This window comes from Phoca vitulina, unplaced genomic scaffold (genome assembly GCF_004348235.1).
Source record: "Phoca vitulina isolate PV1807 unplaced genomic scaffold, GSC_HSeal_1.0 scaffold64, whole genome shotgun sequence".
NCBI lineage: Eukaryota > Metazoa > Chordata > Mammalia > Carnivora > Phocidae > Phoca > Phoca vitulina.
The window spans coordinates 4,066,673-4,085,788 of NW_022589767.1; the positions used below are offsets into that span (position 1 = coordinate 4,066,673).

The 19,116-nt window shown below is 39.1% G+C and overlaps 1 protein-coding gene across 2 annotated transcripts in view; it reads left to right on the plus strand.

The window, feature by feature from the left end:
- Nucleotides 1-10,547: 10,547 nt before the first annotated feature.
- Nucleotides 10,548-19,116, plus strand: part of PTPRO (protein tyrosine phosphatase receptor type O) — a 234,987-nt gene continuing 226,418 nt past the window's right edge. For both annotated transcript variants that reach the window (XM_032391763.1, XM_032391765.1), the window contains exon 1: nucleotides 10,548-11,162. In XM_032391763.1, the coding sequence (XP_032247654.1) occupies nucleotides 11,088-11,162 (75 nt within the window). In that variant the 5' untranslated portion in view covers nucleotides 10,548-11,087. The remainder of the gene's footprint in view (nucleotides 11,163-19,116) is intronic.

The following is a 19,116-nucleotide window of genomic DNA, read 5'->3' on the forward strand; positions in this document are numbered from 1 at the left end:
GGTTGCCAGGGGTTTGGGTAAAATGGGAGGAATGAAGAGGTGGAGCACAGGGGAATTTTAGGGCAGTGAAACTATTCTATATAATACTACACTAGTGGATACAAGACACATTTGTGAAAACCCATAGAACTTTACAGCACCAAGAGTGGATCTTAATGAAAGCTATAGATTTTAGTTGATAATGATGTATCAGTGTTGGTTTATTAATTGTAACAAATGTTACACTACCACACTAATGTTAGATATTAACAATAGGGAGGAGGGGATGGGTAAGATATCTGGGACCTCTCAGTATTATCTGCTCAATTCTACTGGTAACCTAAAACTGTTCTTAAAAAATAAGTCTAGCGATTAAAAATAGTCATTTGCCCATATGATAAGACTGAGGAAACTTCAAGAGACTATCAGATGTTGACCAAGAACTCATGGTTGGTTAGTGAGAAACCTGGGCCTAAAAATTTGATATTTTGGTTTTACAGCCCTGGCAACCATACCCAAGTTACTTGGGCAGGCACATTTTGTTGATTGATTGATTCATTGATTGCCTATCAAACAGCCAATTCCCCATCCCTGCCCTTCTTTCTTGACCCTTGTTAAGAGAAGTTTAATTTTGTTTAGGAGTTCTGGCAGCAAGGGGATGGGATTGGACTATGGGCATGCAGAGTACCAAGTTCAAGGCGACATGAACTAAGTGTGTAACAAAGAAGGGGAGAGGAAGAGGACAAACAAAATGAGTGACAGTGTGAAGATAATGAGCAGGTATAAGACAACTTGAAACCTTAACCAAGCAAGTGGATTCTAGAAGTGTGAGGCAGAAACTGGAGAGTTTCTCTTGGTGCCCGTATGTGGCCAGAGCATTATCTATGGCATAGCTTTTAGGTGAGTAGCAAGTTAAGAGCTCAGAGAAGGTTTGAGCTTGCCCTATCTTCACATATCTTTTTTCCCCCTGTATTTACTTGCTTCCTTTCCCGATCTAGATTTCAACAACTACTACTTTAATTATACTTTTACTAGAATGTTTAATCGCTTCATCTTTTCCTTTTCCCAATCCACTTCACTAAAAACTGTACTCAGACCAGTGTTCCAATGGATCCACTTCCAATTATGTCACTCCTCTGTTTCAAACACTTCAATAGCCCCAGATTCCTTAACCTGGCCTCTGATGATCTACTGGTCTACATACACCTTTCCAATTTTTAGATCATGGTCTAGAGCGGAATTTTATCACAATCCTACTATCCTAGAAGTATTTGGAAGTTGGTGTTCTCTCTCTCATTCTCTCTCTCTCTCTTTCTCTGCAGATGCCCAGGGATTAAGACTCCTTCCATCTTAGGTTCCTCTATTCTCTAGGTCCTTAGAATACTCTAAGGATGAGAAAAAGAGAGTGAAGTTTGTACATGAAGGTTTTTACAGACCAGGCCTGAAGGTGCACATGCTTCTGCCACATTTCTTGGGCCATAACTCGGACTTATCTCAACACTTAACTGTAAGAGAAACTGGGAAATCGAGTGTAACCCTGTGTTCCCAGGAAGAAGAGATAGACGTGGGAATTGGTGAGCAAAGGACTTGCTGCCTGCCAATCTTATCACCTCATTTCCCTTAACTGTACTCATATTTCAGGGCATACACTAGGCTCTCCAGCTCCCTGGATTGTTACCTGTGTAAATTATCTCTCCCTTCCTTGAGTGCTTTTGCATTTTGTCTTTATCTTTGCCTCTACTTAATACATTTTATCTTTTTTTAAAAAAGATTTTATTTATTTGTCAGAGAGAGAGAGAGCACAAGCAGGGGGAGTGGCAGACAGAGGGAGAAGCAGGTTCCCCGCTGAGCAAGGACCCCGATGTGGAACTCAATCCCAGGACCCTGGGATCATGACCTGAGCCGAAGGCAGACACCCAACTGACAGAGCCACCCAGGCGTCCCTACTACATTTTATCTTGTTTGTAGTCCTTTTAGTATACTGCTCCCAGAAGTCAACAGCTGCATCTTAACTGTGCCCAACATGGCAAGGGTTGAAATGTATATGCTTGCTGAGTGACTTAATGAATAATCCATCTAAACCTCTCGGCTGACAGCAGACAAAAGCGAGAAGAATTAAGTAACTTTATAAGCTTGATTCTGAGATTTTATCATGAGATAATCTGGGAAGGCCAATCACATAATCGCCAAACAGAACTTGTACTAAATTGCTGTTATTGTTAATCACTTTGAAATGCTCTTAGGGCGCCTGGGTGGTTCAGTTGGTTAAGCGACTGCCTTCGGCTCAGGTCATGATCCTGGAGTCCCGGGATCGAGTCCCACGTTGGGCTCCCTGCTCAGCAGGGAGTCTTCTTCTCCCTCTGACCCTCCTCCCTCTCATGCTCTCTGTCTCTCATTCTCTCTCTTGCAAATAAATAAAAAAAAAAAACTTAAAAAAAATTAAAAAATGAAATGCTCTTAAAAATGTCAATGCTTACATATATAAACACAAAGTAATATTGTCTTTTTAAAAAACTATTTTTTTTATGGGACAGAATGCCTTGACCTTAATTCTTGCCTGGAATATTTTTTGTTTTTTTTAAATTAAAAAATACAGTAAAATTTGTCTTTTTTAAGGTACATTTTGATGGGTTTTGACAAAAGCACAAGTCATGTGACTGCCAACAAAATCAAGTTTTAGAACATTTTCATCCCCCCAAAGTTCCCTTGTGTCCCTTTTTAGTCAGCCCTACCATCCCCTCTGGCTCTTGGAAACCATTGATCATTTTTTCCCCCTATAGTTGTGCCATTTCTAAAATGACAAATAAAGGACATCATACAGTGTGTGGCTTTTTGAGTCTTTCTTTGCACTTAACATAATGCATTTGCGATTCATTCATGTTGTTGCATGTATCAGTAGTTCATTCATTTCTATTCCTGAGAAGTATTTTATTGGGTATATAGAGCATAGTTTGTTTATCCACTCAAGCGTTGAAGGATTGCTTGAATTTTGAGTAAAATTCTTATCCTAATGAAAATTATTTGCCCTTTTACATTCCTCTCTTTGATCACTAACTAATTGTAGGTGCTGCACAAGGTTCTCCATGGGAATTCGTGTACAAATAATGTTGTTACCTTGCTGCCCCCTATTTGTCGTTTCCTTAAAAAAGCGGAAGTGACCTGGAATAGGTTTCCCATCTTGAACAATGAAACCAAAATGTTAACATAAATATTTCATATTTTAACTTTTGATAGTATAATTCTCATTAGCAATTATGCTACTTTATTCATTCAAGCAATAGTTCCTGAGTACCTACTTTATTCCTGGAACTGACTTAAGTGCTCTGGAGAAAATGGCAAGAAAATACTTGACATAATTCCCGTGCTTGCAGAGTTTACAGTCTAATGAAAGAGATATTCATTAAGTAAATGGTGATAAAAATTAAAATAGAATATCAACAATAAAAATACTAGATGAGCTATGACACTTTAAACAATGGGATTAGGCTGAAGAAGTGAAGTTTGAGCAGAGATCAGATTAAAGAGAGGAGAACATTCCAGAAACAGAGAACAGACACATGTCTCCATGTCAGGAGGGAACATGGTATGCATGAATTTTAGAAGTTCAGAGAGCAAAGGAAATGAAGGTGTGACAAGAGACTTGAGATGCAGATAAGGGATAGATGGCCTTACGGGCCACGCTGGGGAATTTATCACTATCCTAGAAGTATTTGGAAGTCATTGGTTGTATTTATGTAAGAGAGTCAGAGTGATCAATTTTACATTTTGAAAACTGGTTCCAACTGGCTATGGATGGACATATTTTTCTGTTATGCTTCAAGGTGAAGTGGAGGGAGCTACAGAGGCCAAAGGTAGACTCTTGCAATTAACAAAGTATTGCAATAATTCAGGCAAGAGATAACAGTAATTTGAACTAAGATGAAGATGGTTGGATAGAGAGAAGTGAACTGACATGAGAAATATTTCAGAAGTAAAATGACAAGACACTGAATCAAATTGGACATGGTGCATTTGGAGAAGGGAGGGAGGCATCAAAGGTGACTCCTTGGTCTCTGGCTTGTGTGGATGGTTTGGTATTGGTATCATCTATGGAAACAGAAAATTCTGGGGTAAATATATGAGTTCAGTTCCAGACTTTTTAAGTTTGGGGTGTTTTAAACATTCAAAAGGAGTTTGAAACATGAAGTTAGCTGTATGGGTCTGCATGAATCAAAAGAGCATTCTACGTGACCCTGTGGCTCATCTGCATGGGTGAGGATTGAAGACATGACCATAGATTCAATTAGCTAGCACAAGAATACAGAGGGAAATAGAAGAGTTTAGGAGTAAGCATTGAAAATTGCAACATTAAGTGGACAAGAAGGGGAGAATGACCCAGCAAGGGAGATTCCTAAGAACACCCATTGATATTGAGGAAAACCCAGGGATGTGTAGCGTTATGGAAAGTCGGAGATGAGAATGTTTCAGGACGTGGAGAGAAACCAACATAGTATATGCTCCTAAGAGATTCCTATTGACCTTAGTGAGAGCAGTGTTGGTGAAATGATGAGAGTAGAAGCTAGACCAAAGTGGTTTGAAGAGTAAGTAGGTAATGAAAATAAATGGAGGCAGAAAGCATGCCCAGTACTTGGGAAAATATTCCTGTGAAGGGGCAGTGGTGGGGGGGTGAAAGGTGAGGAGAAAGAAAAGGTAGCAACTGACAGCATGAATATTTCAGTGAAGGTTTTCTTCCCTTCGATTGTAAAGATGTGAACATAGTTAAAAAGCCAAGGGATGGAATATATTAATAGGAAGAGGTTAAAAATAAGAGACAGGGAAGGCTGGAAGAAATGGACTCTAGAAAATAGGTAGTAGAATTATCCTTAGATGGTTATTGAGAGAGAGCTCCTTGTTTTTAACAAGAAAGTTGAGGGCTTATGTTTACTGTCAGGGAAGATGAAAAAGTTGTCACCTGATGGCCAGTATTTCCTCTGTAAGGTAGAAGGTGAAGCCAAAGCACCGAAAGGATCTGTAGGGTAGAGGGAAGGAGGATTGAGCTGAGTAGAAAATGTTGGAAATGATCGTTGTTTGTGTAAGACAGTGAGTTAACAGAGAACTGCCATAGACTTGACATATATTGATCCCTGATTGGATTTCATTAAAATCATCCTTTGTCTTTCTCTATATGTTCAAAGCTTACCCTTATAATTTCTCAGCATCATCAGATTGCCAAACAAAACAGATGGAATCTGTACATTCAACTCCCTTTCCCAAATTGCTCCCCTTGCAATACTCATGCAGGCATACCTAGAAATATACAGCTTCACAATTATACCTTTTCTTCATGTCCCTTTGTGAGGAGGATATTCTTCCCTTGGATATTAGAATTTTCCTCACAACATTTATGCTTTCCTCAGAATTTTTCTTCTAGATCCTTCTGCCAAGACAGATAATGACATCAATCCATCAGTGGCGTCCCCTACCCTTCTTTGAACTATGGTCATCTTTACCCCTTCTCTTACTGTTAGATTTGAGAATATTATTAAAGTTGTAATTTTTAGTACAAAAATTGATTCGGTGTGATTGATTTAAAGTATAATTGTCAAGGCAATATTATTGTGCCTTTTGGTAAAATCCTTAGCAGTTAAGGCAGTGTGTTTTCAAAATGTGTGATTAATGTTTTCATAGTCTCTACACAGCACCTGAAGTCATTATGAGCAAATCTTCCATAATGATATATTTGCAACCACTTTTCAAGTGATACATATGTAGACATTATGTATGATGCATACATACATGTGTACTGCAACACAATAAATGTTGCATTGCATCTTTAATTTGAAGGGAAAAATGAAGGGAAGCAAAGATCAGTAGACACTACTTTCACTTAACAAATAATGTGTCTTGCTTTATCTGTAAAATAATTTAAGTTTTAGCCAGGCTTTTTTGCCAAGCTAAAGTGAATCCTCCCATGCAGGATCTTAATGCTTTAAATTATAACTAGTCAAGAAACCTACTCTAAAGGAAAATTAAGTGAATAGATACTAACAATGTCTGGGAAGCTCAGAAAGCAAATATTATAAAAGTTTATTAGCCAATGCAGCACATGTAAACAAAATGTAGGATAAAACTGCATAACCTATGGCTGCTTAGTATTTTCTATTTTTTTCATTTCTAGGGGAATTAAAGGAAATGTTAACGCACATTAATCCTAGAATATAATTGAAAGAAGGGATGGTATCTAAAAATGACAATCTGCATTTTTAATTTAGGATCCCTCATTCTATAGCCTGCAGTTTGCATCCAATGATAAATATCTGTTCTTGTTCCCATATATTTTCTTAATTCCTTTGAGCAGATGATCTTGTATAACACAATATTCTTCTTTGATTTTTCTTAAAACCATGCAAGAGTCAAGTAAGAGAAAAATGCCTGAATAGGAGCTACTTGAGAAGGAAAAAAAGGCCATGAGAAAAAATTCTTCATGTAGAAGCAAAAATGACCTTCTGTGGTGAGTTTCTCTGTTTTTCAAGAGTAATAAGTCTTGGCAGTTGGAACATGCTATTCACCTAAGGGCTGCCAATCATTCTCACTTTGAAAGACAGAATATATGAATTGTCAACATGTCTTTGAGGCGAGAAACCAGTGTTCATCAAGAGAAAAACTAAAATAAATGCTCAAATAAATTGAAAAGCAGAATGTTGCCTGGCCACCCGAACTTAAGCACATATTACACATAATCTCCGGTTCCCATGTTATAACAATGGCCATATGTGTGATATGGATGACAGACTGCGTGGCTATTGCTGTGCGTTTCAAGCAGAACATAGTCTGGAGATCAATGGCTTGAGTTTGTTTTTTTTTGTTTTTTTTCCTGCATTCTACATAAAGTAAACTATTTGTCATTGAGCAACTCCCATAAATACAACTCTAATACCAAAACTGCTGACAGCCTTGTAGGCGATTTCAGTAGCGGAAGCCAGGACTGAACACAGTGAACTGCATTAGAGTTGGTCCCTGGAGAGCAGAATTGAACTTCATTGGCAAGAGCCCTTTAAGAGTTCCATTTGACTCCTCATTAAACCTCTCCTAGGCATTACAGCTCTCTTCTGTGGCTGCTACTACTTCTCTTTCCATACAAGAGATAGATGTGAACACACAGGTACATTTTCACATGTTTAAGAAAAGATGGACTGTCTTAACAAAAACCAAAAACTGAGCCTCTTGCAGATTTTTACAAAGATCTTCCAGTCTCTTGTTCATTAACAGCTTTATTATTATTTCCCAAAGCAGTAGAGAGCTCTATTTCAATTTGTGCAAATTCATTTTTTAACGCCTGCAGATTCTGTGTTGTCCATTTATCTTTTCTCCAGGGAAAGCAGCAGTAGGGGTAAAATGGTGATAATGATCTCTGTCTTCTTTACCTCACAGTATTGTCGGGATAATGAAATCAGAACAAACATTTTGAAAGGATTGGTGAAACACAGATTACTATTTGTACTGTACGTTGCCCATGACCATTCTTGCTGCTTTGTATTCTTGAAAATAGCTTAAGATTTACCATACTTTGGAAGTACCCACTGGAAAACTAGTCGATAGTTAGAAGAGACGCAGGGCATGCCCTATGGATTGAAACCCCCACACTGCTGATGATCTAGCTTTCACATTCTTCTTGGGAGCCTCTTCTAGGAAGATTCCCAAGAATGTTACTGTTTTAAGTGCAATAAAAACAAATGAAACTCCTTTTTTGTTTTTTTTTTTCAGCAGCAGCTAAGTAAAATACTTTTCTCTGGAGAGAAAATCCGTGGTTATGAGATGATACTGTCAATCTTCAGGCCATCTAATCACGGTGTTACTTAATGGAATATTAATAATGCTAATCACAAATACTTTAATGGGGAATGTTTTACTGGTTACTCTTCACTGTTATTGTTCCCCAGAAGTGGTCCATATGTACCCATGTGTGAGGGCATTAAAGGCCAAGCAAATTGTGGTATAAGTGATGAGGAAAAAATAGAAAAACAATATAGCAAATATGATTATATACAAATGTACATCACTATGAAAGTTCCTTTTGCACTTACAGGATGACTGTATGATCAGTAGAATTGCTTTCTATTGCCCCACATACATCAGCCAAGCCCATATCTATGTATCCACACACACACATACTTGTACACACACATATAAAATTCTTATAGATATAAGCAAACCACAACATGGACACTTTAAAATCAAAATCGATTCAAAAGAGGAGTCATTAGCAACTTGTATGATTTTGCCACTGGTCTAAACATATCTTTAGTTCTAGACATTAAATCACTTTAGTGTCACTTTCAAGAGTGTGTGGGAATAGAATGTTGCTTTCAGGAGCTTCAAACTAAAAGGAAAACTATCAAAACAAAACCCCTGTAAGTTCAGTCCCAAAGATAAAATTTTCAGGTAGCCCATGAGTCTGACCCAGAGGGAGGGAAAAGCAGCTAATATTTTCCCAAAAGAAAGAAAAGGTCCAGGCCAACAAAGAGAGGGCATAAAGGCACTAAAAGTGAGCACATGAGGGGAAAGAACATGACACAAAAGATGCTTCTAAAGGAAGACATCAAAGACAGTATTTTCACATAAATTCAGACCATTATTTTTTATTTATGTCTATGAGCATTTAGTACACATACATACACATGTAAATATATTCAATCTAAACCTTTCTTAGACACATATACATACCAACCAAGTGATTCCTGTTTGGTCATTTAGTTATCTAGCCAAAGGTTGAGTAAACGTAGCCCCAGGTCCTTTTTCATGCCACTACTCCCTAACTGTGGGTCTGAGACAAACTCCTACATTCATAACCAAGGTCCCCTTGCCTGTCTCCTGGTGCCCAAGCATGTCTCAAAGACAAATAGGAAGTTCCATTATTGACAAGGTGCAGCAAGGGTTATTTACATAATAATGAGTGATTTATATTTATTTTTTTAAAGTTTTATTTATTTATTTGACAGAGAGAGAGCACAAGCAGGGGGAACTGCAGACAGAGGGAGAGGGAGAAGCAGGCTCCCCACTGAGCAGAGAGCCTGATGTGGGGATGTGGGGATCCATCCCACCACCCTGGGATCATGACCTGAGCAGAAGGTAGATGCTTAATCCACTGAGCCACCCAGGCACCCCACAGTGATTCATATTTGAATAGAGTACCCCATAGTTTATTTTGAAAGACATCTTCCAAAAGCTACACATAACAACCAAAGGGACATAAATAGTTTGAAAATACACAGCTAGGAATTAGTTGCCTGAGCTTCTAAAAAGTCACGGATTAGTTACTCAGGAATAATTCACACTTGTTAAAAAGCATATGGGTGAAGGGGGTCAAAAGTTACAAATTTTCAGTTACAAAGGAAATAAGTCAGGGGATGCAATACACAGGATAGTGACTGTAGTTAATATTGTATATTTGAAAGTTGCTAAAAGAGTAATCTTCCTTCCCATCACAAGAAAAAACGTTGTAACTATGTGTGATGATGGATGTTAACTAGACTTGTTTTGGTGATCGTTCCACAATACATACAAATATTAAATCATTATGTTGTACACCTGAAACTAATATAATGCTATATATCAATTATATCTCAACAAAAAGATAGTTCAGGAGGGTCCTATTTATCCTTCACCTAGCTTTCTCCAAAGGTAGCATTTTATATAATTATAGTATGTATCAAAACCGGGAAACCGACATTGGTAGAGTTCACACACCTTATTCAAATTTTACCAGTTTTTCTTTTAAGATTTTATTTCTTTCTTTGAGATAGAGAGTGAGAGTGAGAGAGAGAGCATCAGTGGGAGGAAGGGGCAGAGGGAGAGGGAGAAGCAGCTCTCCACTGAGGAAGGAGCCTGATCCGCGGCTGCATTCCGGGACCCTGGGATCATAACCTGAGCCGAAGGCAGACACTTAACTGACTGAGCCACCCAGGCGCCCGCAAATTTCACCAGTTTTATAGACATTTGTATGTGTGGGCTGTGGCGCACGTGAACCCCTCCTGCGTTTCTATGCAGTTTTATCATCTAGGCAGATTTGTGTAACCACCACCACCATCAAGATAGGGAACTGTTTCATCACCACAAAGAGTCCTACTATTACCTTTCTTTAATTACATACCTCGTCCCCGCCCCCGCCCCCATCCATTGCTGGTGAGAATGTAAAATAGTATAACCACTCTGGAAAGGCTCAACAGTTTCTTTAATAATGACACATTTTTTAAAGTATGTTTATAAATATATGTACTATATTGTGATCCCCCCTCCTCGACTTCTACATTCTGCTTCAGGCAACCTGACAGACTTTGGTATCAAAAGACAGCCCTTGAAATTAGTAAGAGCTGATTTCAAATGTAAAGTGTATATAATTGTACTATTTCCTCCGGGTAGGAGTGGGATGGAGAGAATGGAATCCTACCCATCAAACACACATGCATGAACCACGCACTCCATCACTACAATCACAACCGCCAGTTCCCTCCAAGTGTTTCTGTACTTTTATAACAGCAACTGAGAGCAGATGTAGGAAGACTGAGAAGAGACTGGGATCCGGTTCCCTAAGTTGCTCAAGAAGAGTCAGTGAAACCCCCGCACAACTCCTGAGCCCCAGAGACAGTGGAAAGGGTCGGGGCGGAGCCTGGAGTGGGGGCTGTCCAGAGATAACAGGCGGCAGGCGGACCCTGGTGGGAGGGCTGGGAGGCTGCTGTCACTTTATGAGTCCGCGGCGCAGAGTGAGAGTCTCCTGCGGCCGGAGGACCGCGGCGGGCTGGGCGCAGGGCATCCGCCTCTCGCTCACCACGCGGACCCCGCGTCTCCACCGGCAGCCTCGGTGGCGGCGGCCGCAGAGCCTCGCCCACTCCAATCCCCACCCTCTCCATCCTTAGCTGTTAAAGAACTGCAGCGCCTGGCACGTTCCGGGAGGACCCCCGGCGCAGAAGAGGAAAGGGAGCCGGCGCAAGGAGACTGGAAAGGCAGCATGCGCCCCCCGGGAGCAGCCTCGGCGCCCACGGTCTGAGGCGGGAGCCTCAGTTCGCCATTGTGAGCCGCCGCCGGGGGAGCTCGCACGCGCCGCGGTCCCCCCGGGTCCCTTCTGCACCGTGATGGGGCACCTGCCCACGAGATCCCGCGGCGGCCGCCGCTTCCTGTCTCTGCTCTGGCTCTTTGTGCTGCTCAAGGTAGGGGAGCGTCCCCCCCCCCCTCCCCGCCTCGCGCCCGGGCGGTCCTGCCCGCGTGCGTGCTCCGATGCCCGGGCTTTGCCGCGGGGGAGCGGAGCGGCGCGCCCCGGGGCGCGATGGCCCGGCGGCTGGAAGCGCCCGCTGTGCAGCCTGGGTGCAAGCTTTGTTGTCCTTGCGTGTGCGTGTTCCCGGAGGTTTTGAGGGATGGGGTGGAAGAACAGGGAAGTTTGCTCTCTCCAGCTTGCACCCTTTGTGCTCTTTTAGCACCGCTGGTATCCGCATCAAAGGTGGGCTTGTTAATTAGTGTTTCACCAGGCAAAATGAGGTCACTTTTCCTTCTGGTCACTACTGCACCCCAATGCTGCTCAACCTTACCGCTCTCTCCCCAACGGTGTGTACGGCTGCTTTGTCTTAATTTACTTTCTCCTGGAATTATACACCTGGGGCTGAGCTCCCTGTCCTCAAAAAGACTGCCGGGGTGGTCGTGAGCATGGTTTTCTTTGAATAAGGAGTGTCAGCTTGAGCCTGGAGAGGACTCTTCTCCCCAAGTCTTCATCTTCAACCTGATAATTCTTTTCGCAAAGTCTTTAGACTTTCCCCCACGTATTTACAAAGGCTGGTACCTCTAAATTTAAATGACAGAAAAAATCTATAAAATTAACTTTTTTGAGTTTTCTTTGGATTATTCTGCTTTAGGCTGTTATTTTTGAGAAAAATGAAAGGGAAGGGGCTGCTTTTTTTTTTTTTTTAATCCTAGTTTGACAACTATACTGCACATAAAATCTTTAAAACAAATTTCAGCTAGATGTTTGCTTGGAAAGTAGTGTGAAGTTGTGAGGTAATTGTCTACCGCTTGTGTCTTCAGCGTGTCTAGTTTTGTCGTAGTCCTCCCTTTCCTGGCAAAGTAGTGTGTCCACAGGTGACTGGGAGCTATCCTTTCAGCACCACCGTGCTACCTACCTTAGAAATGGACGAAACATTAATGGATGCAAATGTTTCCTTACCAAAGCGTCACTTTTTGCTTACATGCACCATTAATTATGAATGCTTGACAAGGAGGTAGTGGAACAGGACCAATGCATTGGGAACAGCATCAATTTTAAATATTCCATATTTTTATTTATCTTAATGGAAAATAGGAAAAATAGTTTCAAGGAGAAAGAGCAACAGAATGAATAAATAAAATTCTAAATTATATTTCATATGTTTTTACATTTTTCTTAAGTTGCTAATAATAATTTTATTTAAAATCTGGTAAATAACAAGCTTGGTCATGTGTTCTCATTATAGGAGATTGCTCTTTTAGCACACATCATAATTATATTAGACTTATTTAAATTTTCTATTAATTTTTCTAATTGTTAAATTCTGTCATAATTATTATGTCTATGCAACACTTGTCATGAATCCAAAGTGGGAAATTGCATCACCACACATTTTTCTAAGTAACAGCTAAGACTTACATGTATGACATCCGATCCAAACCCAACATTTGGCACAACTGCAGGTTTTCTTTTGAATTCTTCATAATGAGTGAGAATTTCAGAAATGGTCAAATAATGAGTTTGAGAGTGGGAGTAGAGTGCTGCAATTAAAATGTAAAAACTGTGGCAAAACTTCTAATGAAAACTTGATTTAGATGTGAGAAAATGCAGTCAATGTTGGCATAACGGTATTCTCAGTGACTGTAAGAGAGGTTCACCCTGTTCCACACAATAGGTGTATTTTTGCACATTTGCAGATTGATGTCAATTATGGTTAACTGCATCACATAGTAAATACATTGATAAGGCTTGTCATTTAAATAAATATTGTAATGGGACAACTAATTTTGTAGAGCAAGTCATTACCCTTTATTTTATGTAAGTGCAGAGTTTGTGTCACCAGGATGTAAAGTATATCAGAGGAAAAAAATATATGTATATTTACTGAATACCCACCATGCGCCAGTCAGTCTTCCAGATATTTCACATATGCTATTTCATTAATCTTATTTTGTTACAGTTGGGAAGTAATATTCAAAGCATTAAATTGGGCACAAAGGATAAGGCATTTACATTTGGGAGTAGTATATTACATGATAAATTTGGTACATCGTATAATCTCTTTCTAATTTGGAAATACGTTTGCATTCAAGGTCCTGAATAAATGTCAGTATAGTAGACCTGGAAACAGTTCCATTATTAAATAGCACATTGTTGATTGAATCTCAGTGATAAGATCTGTGTGCTGAGTCAGAAACAATTTATCCAACCTCCCAAAAATCACCGTGGCTCACATTATGTCAACAAATCTTTCACTACTCCATTTGAAATATCTTCTGTATAAGAGTGAAAATTCCTAAGAGCCATAAAGTTAGAGAAACCGAAATGGGAGGCTTGATTTATAGTTTTATCTTTTCCACAAATCAGGAGCTAGCAGCTAGGTATAAGTGATGGGAAAGTCTGAAAATTTGAATCTGTATGATTGGCTATAACCAATTTCACTGAGATAGTGTAAATGTGCCTGGACGTGGAAGTCTTTGTGCATCATTCCTTATCCATAGCTAAGTGATAGGAACATTTAATCAAGCATCTCAGATTGTCTAAGTCATCCACTGTAGGTTATGAGGCTAATATCTGCATAAGCACAATGTTGATTATGAAATTTTGAAATTTCATAATCCATATTGATGGCATATATAAAAATAGAAAACAAAAGTGGAACTCTATTATCAAGTATCCTGGGAGCCTACCAATCTGAAATTCTTCTACCCACATATGAATGTAAATGGAGTATTTATCTGATGAGTCTCCCCCTTGTGTATCTTCCCAGCATTCCCAGTGAAAACAATGTAATTTCTCTCACCTATCCTATCTTTACTAAACCTCTTCCTGAAAATTGCTTCCTGTATCAGTTCACTCAGTATCAGTATTTTGTCAACTAAGATGCAAATTGTAGAATATGACATCATAGGAATTTCAATTCTGCCTTCCCTGAAATGGTGCTCATTAGTAGTCAAGTGGAATGTTTCCTTAAACTCATAGTCTTGGCATGAATCCTTCTTTCTTTCCTTAACCTCCTCTCTATATTTTCTCCCGGGTCTGCTCTTACCTGATATGTAATCAAAGAACATTAAATTTGAAAGAGGCCTTAATTATATTATCTGAAAAGGTGTTTATGTTTAATTTTATAAAGCATGAGTGTTATGATGTTGGCCATAGTACTACTTAGGAGAAATATCCACTCTCCAAGGTCTGTCTGCCTTTCTCCACTTCCCTGTCTCTCCCTCCTTCTGCCTCTCCTTCTCCTTCTCTCCCACCCTTTTCTCTTTCACACACACACACACACACACAAGAAGTTTCACTTCCACGTGGAGGTTTCATTCACATTTTATATTATACAATATTGGCCGATGAACCATAATCTTTTCATCTTTCTGGAGCAGCCTAACCCACCCTGCTCTCAATGAAGTTTGCTGTCATTAACTCCTCTGTCAACTGACTCCTTTGATAAATGTTGTTTCCAACCTTTTATTTTTACCTTATCTTATTTTGTTTTTTAGTGCTAACCTTTTCGAGAAACCCTTTCACATATGACATCCCCAGTAAGCTGAAGAGTGTTCACTGGGCTGGGCTTCTACTGGGGATTGGGTAATAATTTTCCACTATATGCGTGTTTACCTTTGTTCTTTGTTGTGTGAAAGATTGTTGTTATATTAAAGAATAAAAAATTCACACCTTACCTCTGCCTTATTTTGGTCCATAAGAAAATACACATCTATATGGATAAGTAATTAAAAATGATGTAAGAGTTGTATTTTATTTTTAAATGTAGCACTATTTCTGGCATCTAAATAACCAACTTAAAGGTATTTAAACTCATAAGTACATTGACTCCTGAGCTTTATCAATATAATTCCAACTTAAGTCTTGAGGGTTTGCAAAGGCCCTTTGGTGTTGGATACAGGGTGCACTTATTTAGACCATTGTGATTGGTAGCAGTGTGGCACAATAAAGGGTTAAGAGGAATGACCACAGATATTTATTTCTCATTTTCTTCCCAATTTAATACCTTCAGGTGCACAGTTCCAGTGCTGTTGCATTTCCATAAGTATAGCCCCACTGCAATGATGAGCTTTACTAGAAAGCACCTAGTATGCTCATGTTATTACTCCAAATATATTTATTTTTGAAATAAAGGGAAGTATATTGTAATTTTTTGTCTTCCACTGTGCTTAGGATGTGGAATTAGGCAAATAGTAGAAGCTTCATATACAGAATTGAAATTTGTGGCATTATACAGTTTCTGACTGAGAGGTGTTAAATACCGTAATATTGACTTGTGAGCACATCTTTAAGGAAAGCATGAGAAAATTATCATTATGTGAATTAAATTATTATAATTACAATGCAATCATTACACTAAAAAATAATAAAATGTTACCAGTTCTCTATATTAAGAACTTATTAAAATTATAAATCAAAATACCAATGTGGTTTTTTTCCAAAAATGTAGCACTCTTGGTTGCTCATTTATTCACCAGTGTTACCTCAGCTGCTATGTGCTATCATCAATGAAATAATAGGGGAAATAGCTTTCATTACCTCTATATGTGACCCGCAACTTCAGCCAACACCCAGCTATGTAAGTCACATTCTTGCTTCCACTTCCATATCATCATTCTTCTGTGACCACTACCAACTACAACTGACAAAGATTTCTGCATGCTTCTAACAGAAATCCCTCTACTTTTTGCCATAACTTTGCCTTGAGAGATGAAGCCTTTTCTATACCCTAGTCTTGGTTCTATCTATGGTAGTGTTTAATCCAGGAGCATAACTCAAAGCACTGAAGAACTCTTCTATGATGGCCTCAAAGGCCCATTGGTATCAGCTCTTTCTGCTTAAATAAATATGCGAGAGACTTCTTTGTGCACTTATGCCCTTAATTTGAGGAGCCAAAACAAGGTTAATATGGCACAAGTAGAATGAGCAAGAGGGTGAATGGGGTGGGATGAAGCTAAAGGCAGAATACAAAGACTTGTATCTTCTTTCCTCCTGGTTGGCTCCAATAAGTTCCGTACCTTTTCTACCAGCTATTCAGAACGATATATAAATAACCTTATTAAGCACCTTTCATGTAATCTACAATCACTAATTATTCCTAATTAGTAAGTTTGTCCTTTCACAAGCTTGTCCTAGATCTCCAGAGTGCCGATCCTTAGTTGTTTTTTTTTCCCCTCTGAACATGGTGCTTTCCAATTTATTTCTATAAGTACGACCATATCTTATCCCTGTGTCAGAAAATCATTCTCAACTCTTTCATTTAGAATTTCATTGTCCAATGAAAGATGTCTACTTTCCTAGACATTCCAGTTACCTAAAAGGCCAACTCCTTTTACTTCTGAATATATTAAAACCACCAAACAAACAGGATATTTGAAACAAGGTTATAGTGATTTCGTGATAAGAAAGGTTTGTCCTTTTCTTTTTGTCAGGAAATTGAGATGAAAGAGGGGAAAATGATAAAAGCTTGGGAAAATACTTCGGAAACCAGAATTGGAAACAGGACTCTGAGTTTGAGAATTGTATTACAAATTATAAATATGCGTAATTTCTGTAAGAAAATGAATATAGGGAAAATCAGGGAATCAAATGAAAAAAGTTTGAGGAAAACAATTGTATTGCCATCCTTCTATTTATATGCAAATAAATATGTTTCATTATTGAATACTCTTCCTTTATTTTGTTTCCCCCTCTTCCTGAATAGGAATGCTATGCAACTCATTTTTCTAACAAAACTGTTCCTGTCATAAAGTGAATTAAACGAAATGAATCTGGTAATTTTTGTACCCTTACCAGCAAATAAAAAGAATTTCTCTACAGTGCGGGGGTCCAAAATCAGAATTGTATTTTGTAATACTAACATACATGTGATTTAAATGATGAATGTTTCCCTTTTTCTGTATCACCTTATTTAACTGTTTTTCAGATAGCTGAGACTTTGTTTTTTTTCTCTTCTGCCTGCCTTCTTTTTATAGTAGATTATTTATGTGTGAGAAATTATCATGGGTCTAACAGGCCCTTAATCCTGTTCCTTCATCATGGCCCTCCAACTGACTAAGTGAAATGCAGAGAAATTTCTGTCCCTTGTTCCTTTTGCCCTTAACCCATATCAGAGACTATCTATAGCCCTGTGTGCTGATTTAGATTGCGATTCCTTCTTGGTTCCTCCCACAGGAGCTTGTGATTGGCATGTACAAACCAGATGTTGGATAATTCCAAAGAATCTGTAGTGCCCTTTGCATATTTGGTCTGATCTGAGGTCTGGTTTCTAATGTCTTCTACCTTACTTTCCGAATCAGAATTCTATTTTAATTAACTCTAGCATTACTACCTTGTGATCCTGGCTTTACGTTCTGGTTAATCTCTCCCTACCTTTTTGGCTGACCAGTCTTTCCCCAAGGCCAGAATGGTCACATTGAGAGTTACTTTTCTTCTTCAATACTAAGTCTGTCTTTCAGATTCCAGGATAATGATTTGCTGTCCAATTCCATTCAGTTAATCAAACATCAATTGAATATCTATTGTGTACCAGGAATTGTACTAGATGTTGTAGGTACAGGAATGGGTAACAGTCAATTGAATCCTCACAAAGACACAGTGGGAAAATAGACATAGAAGAAGTCATTAAAATGTAGTGAGGTTCTGTTTGTTCGTTTAATAGAGGAAACCATGGTAATATGTTAGAGGAGAGACTATATCTCATGGTCTGGGAGATGATTTCTTAAAAGATGACCTGAGCTTAGCCTGAGTTAGGTTAAGAAATATGGACACAAAGAGAAAACTGCATGAACAAAGGCCCAATGTTGTGAAAAGCAGGGTAGTATTTAGGAAAATACAAGTGTGTACAAAAGGAAAGGGAGTGGTAGATGCCAGATCAGGGAGACTCCTATATGCTGTGCCAAAAAGTAGGATCTTTATTTTCTAGGTGAAGAGGATCATTGAAGTGTTAGCCAACTCTTAGCAGGGTAAGATTTGCATTTCAGAGAGAGCTTTTGGCTGTAAGAAAGGTTAACCTGAAGGTAGAGCAGGCCTGGAAGCAGTTCAGCTAAGAGGTGATTATAATGGTCCGATTAAGAGTTGACAAATGTTGATCCTAGGGTGTTGGGAAAGGACACTAAAATAAGAGAAACAATGTTAAAAAAATAGTGAAATTGACAAGACTGGCTAGATGTGGGGAGCTGGGGAGAAGGTAATTTTCATGCTAATTTCTAAATAACTTGACACCTTTGTCTGACATGTTGCAGTTTTAACAATGTGTCCTGGACAGTGTCCATTCTCCTCCAGCTCAGCTTACCCCCTTCGCCATCATGCTTAGTACTATTATTCCTGCTCCACACCTTTAGTAACAGTCCCTTGATTAAACTATCTATGATTTCCCCTTAAGTGTCCTACTGGGAGAAGAACCATGAGAGACGATGGACTCTGAAAAACAAACTGAGGGTTCTAGAGGGGAGGGGGGTGGGAGGATGGGTTAGCCTGGTGATGGGTATTGAGGAGGGCACGTTCTGCATGGAGCACTGGGTGTTATGCACAAACAATGAATCATGGAACACTATATCTAAAACTAATGATGTAATGTATGGGGATTAACATAATAATAAAAAAATTAAAAAAAAAAGTGTCCTACTGGGACCTTGACTGATAATAGGACATGATGAATTTAGCAGAAAACCTCTTGAGTTTGAAGTGCCAAAAAAAAAAAAAAAAAACAAAGCACACAAGTACTTATTAGATATGAGTCTGACGTCCAGAAGAGATGGCAGGTCTGGAGATGTGAATGGGGATGTCCCAGCAGAGAGCAAGATGGAGAAGGGCAGTGGGCCATGATGGGCCTTGAGGAGAACTAACATTTAATAAGGAACCTAAGAAGATGAAGAAGAAACAGCCAGAGAGGTACAAGAGGAAAG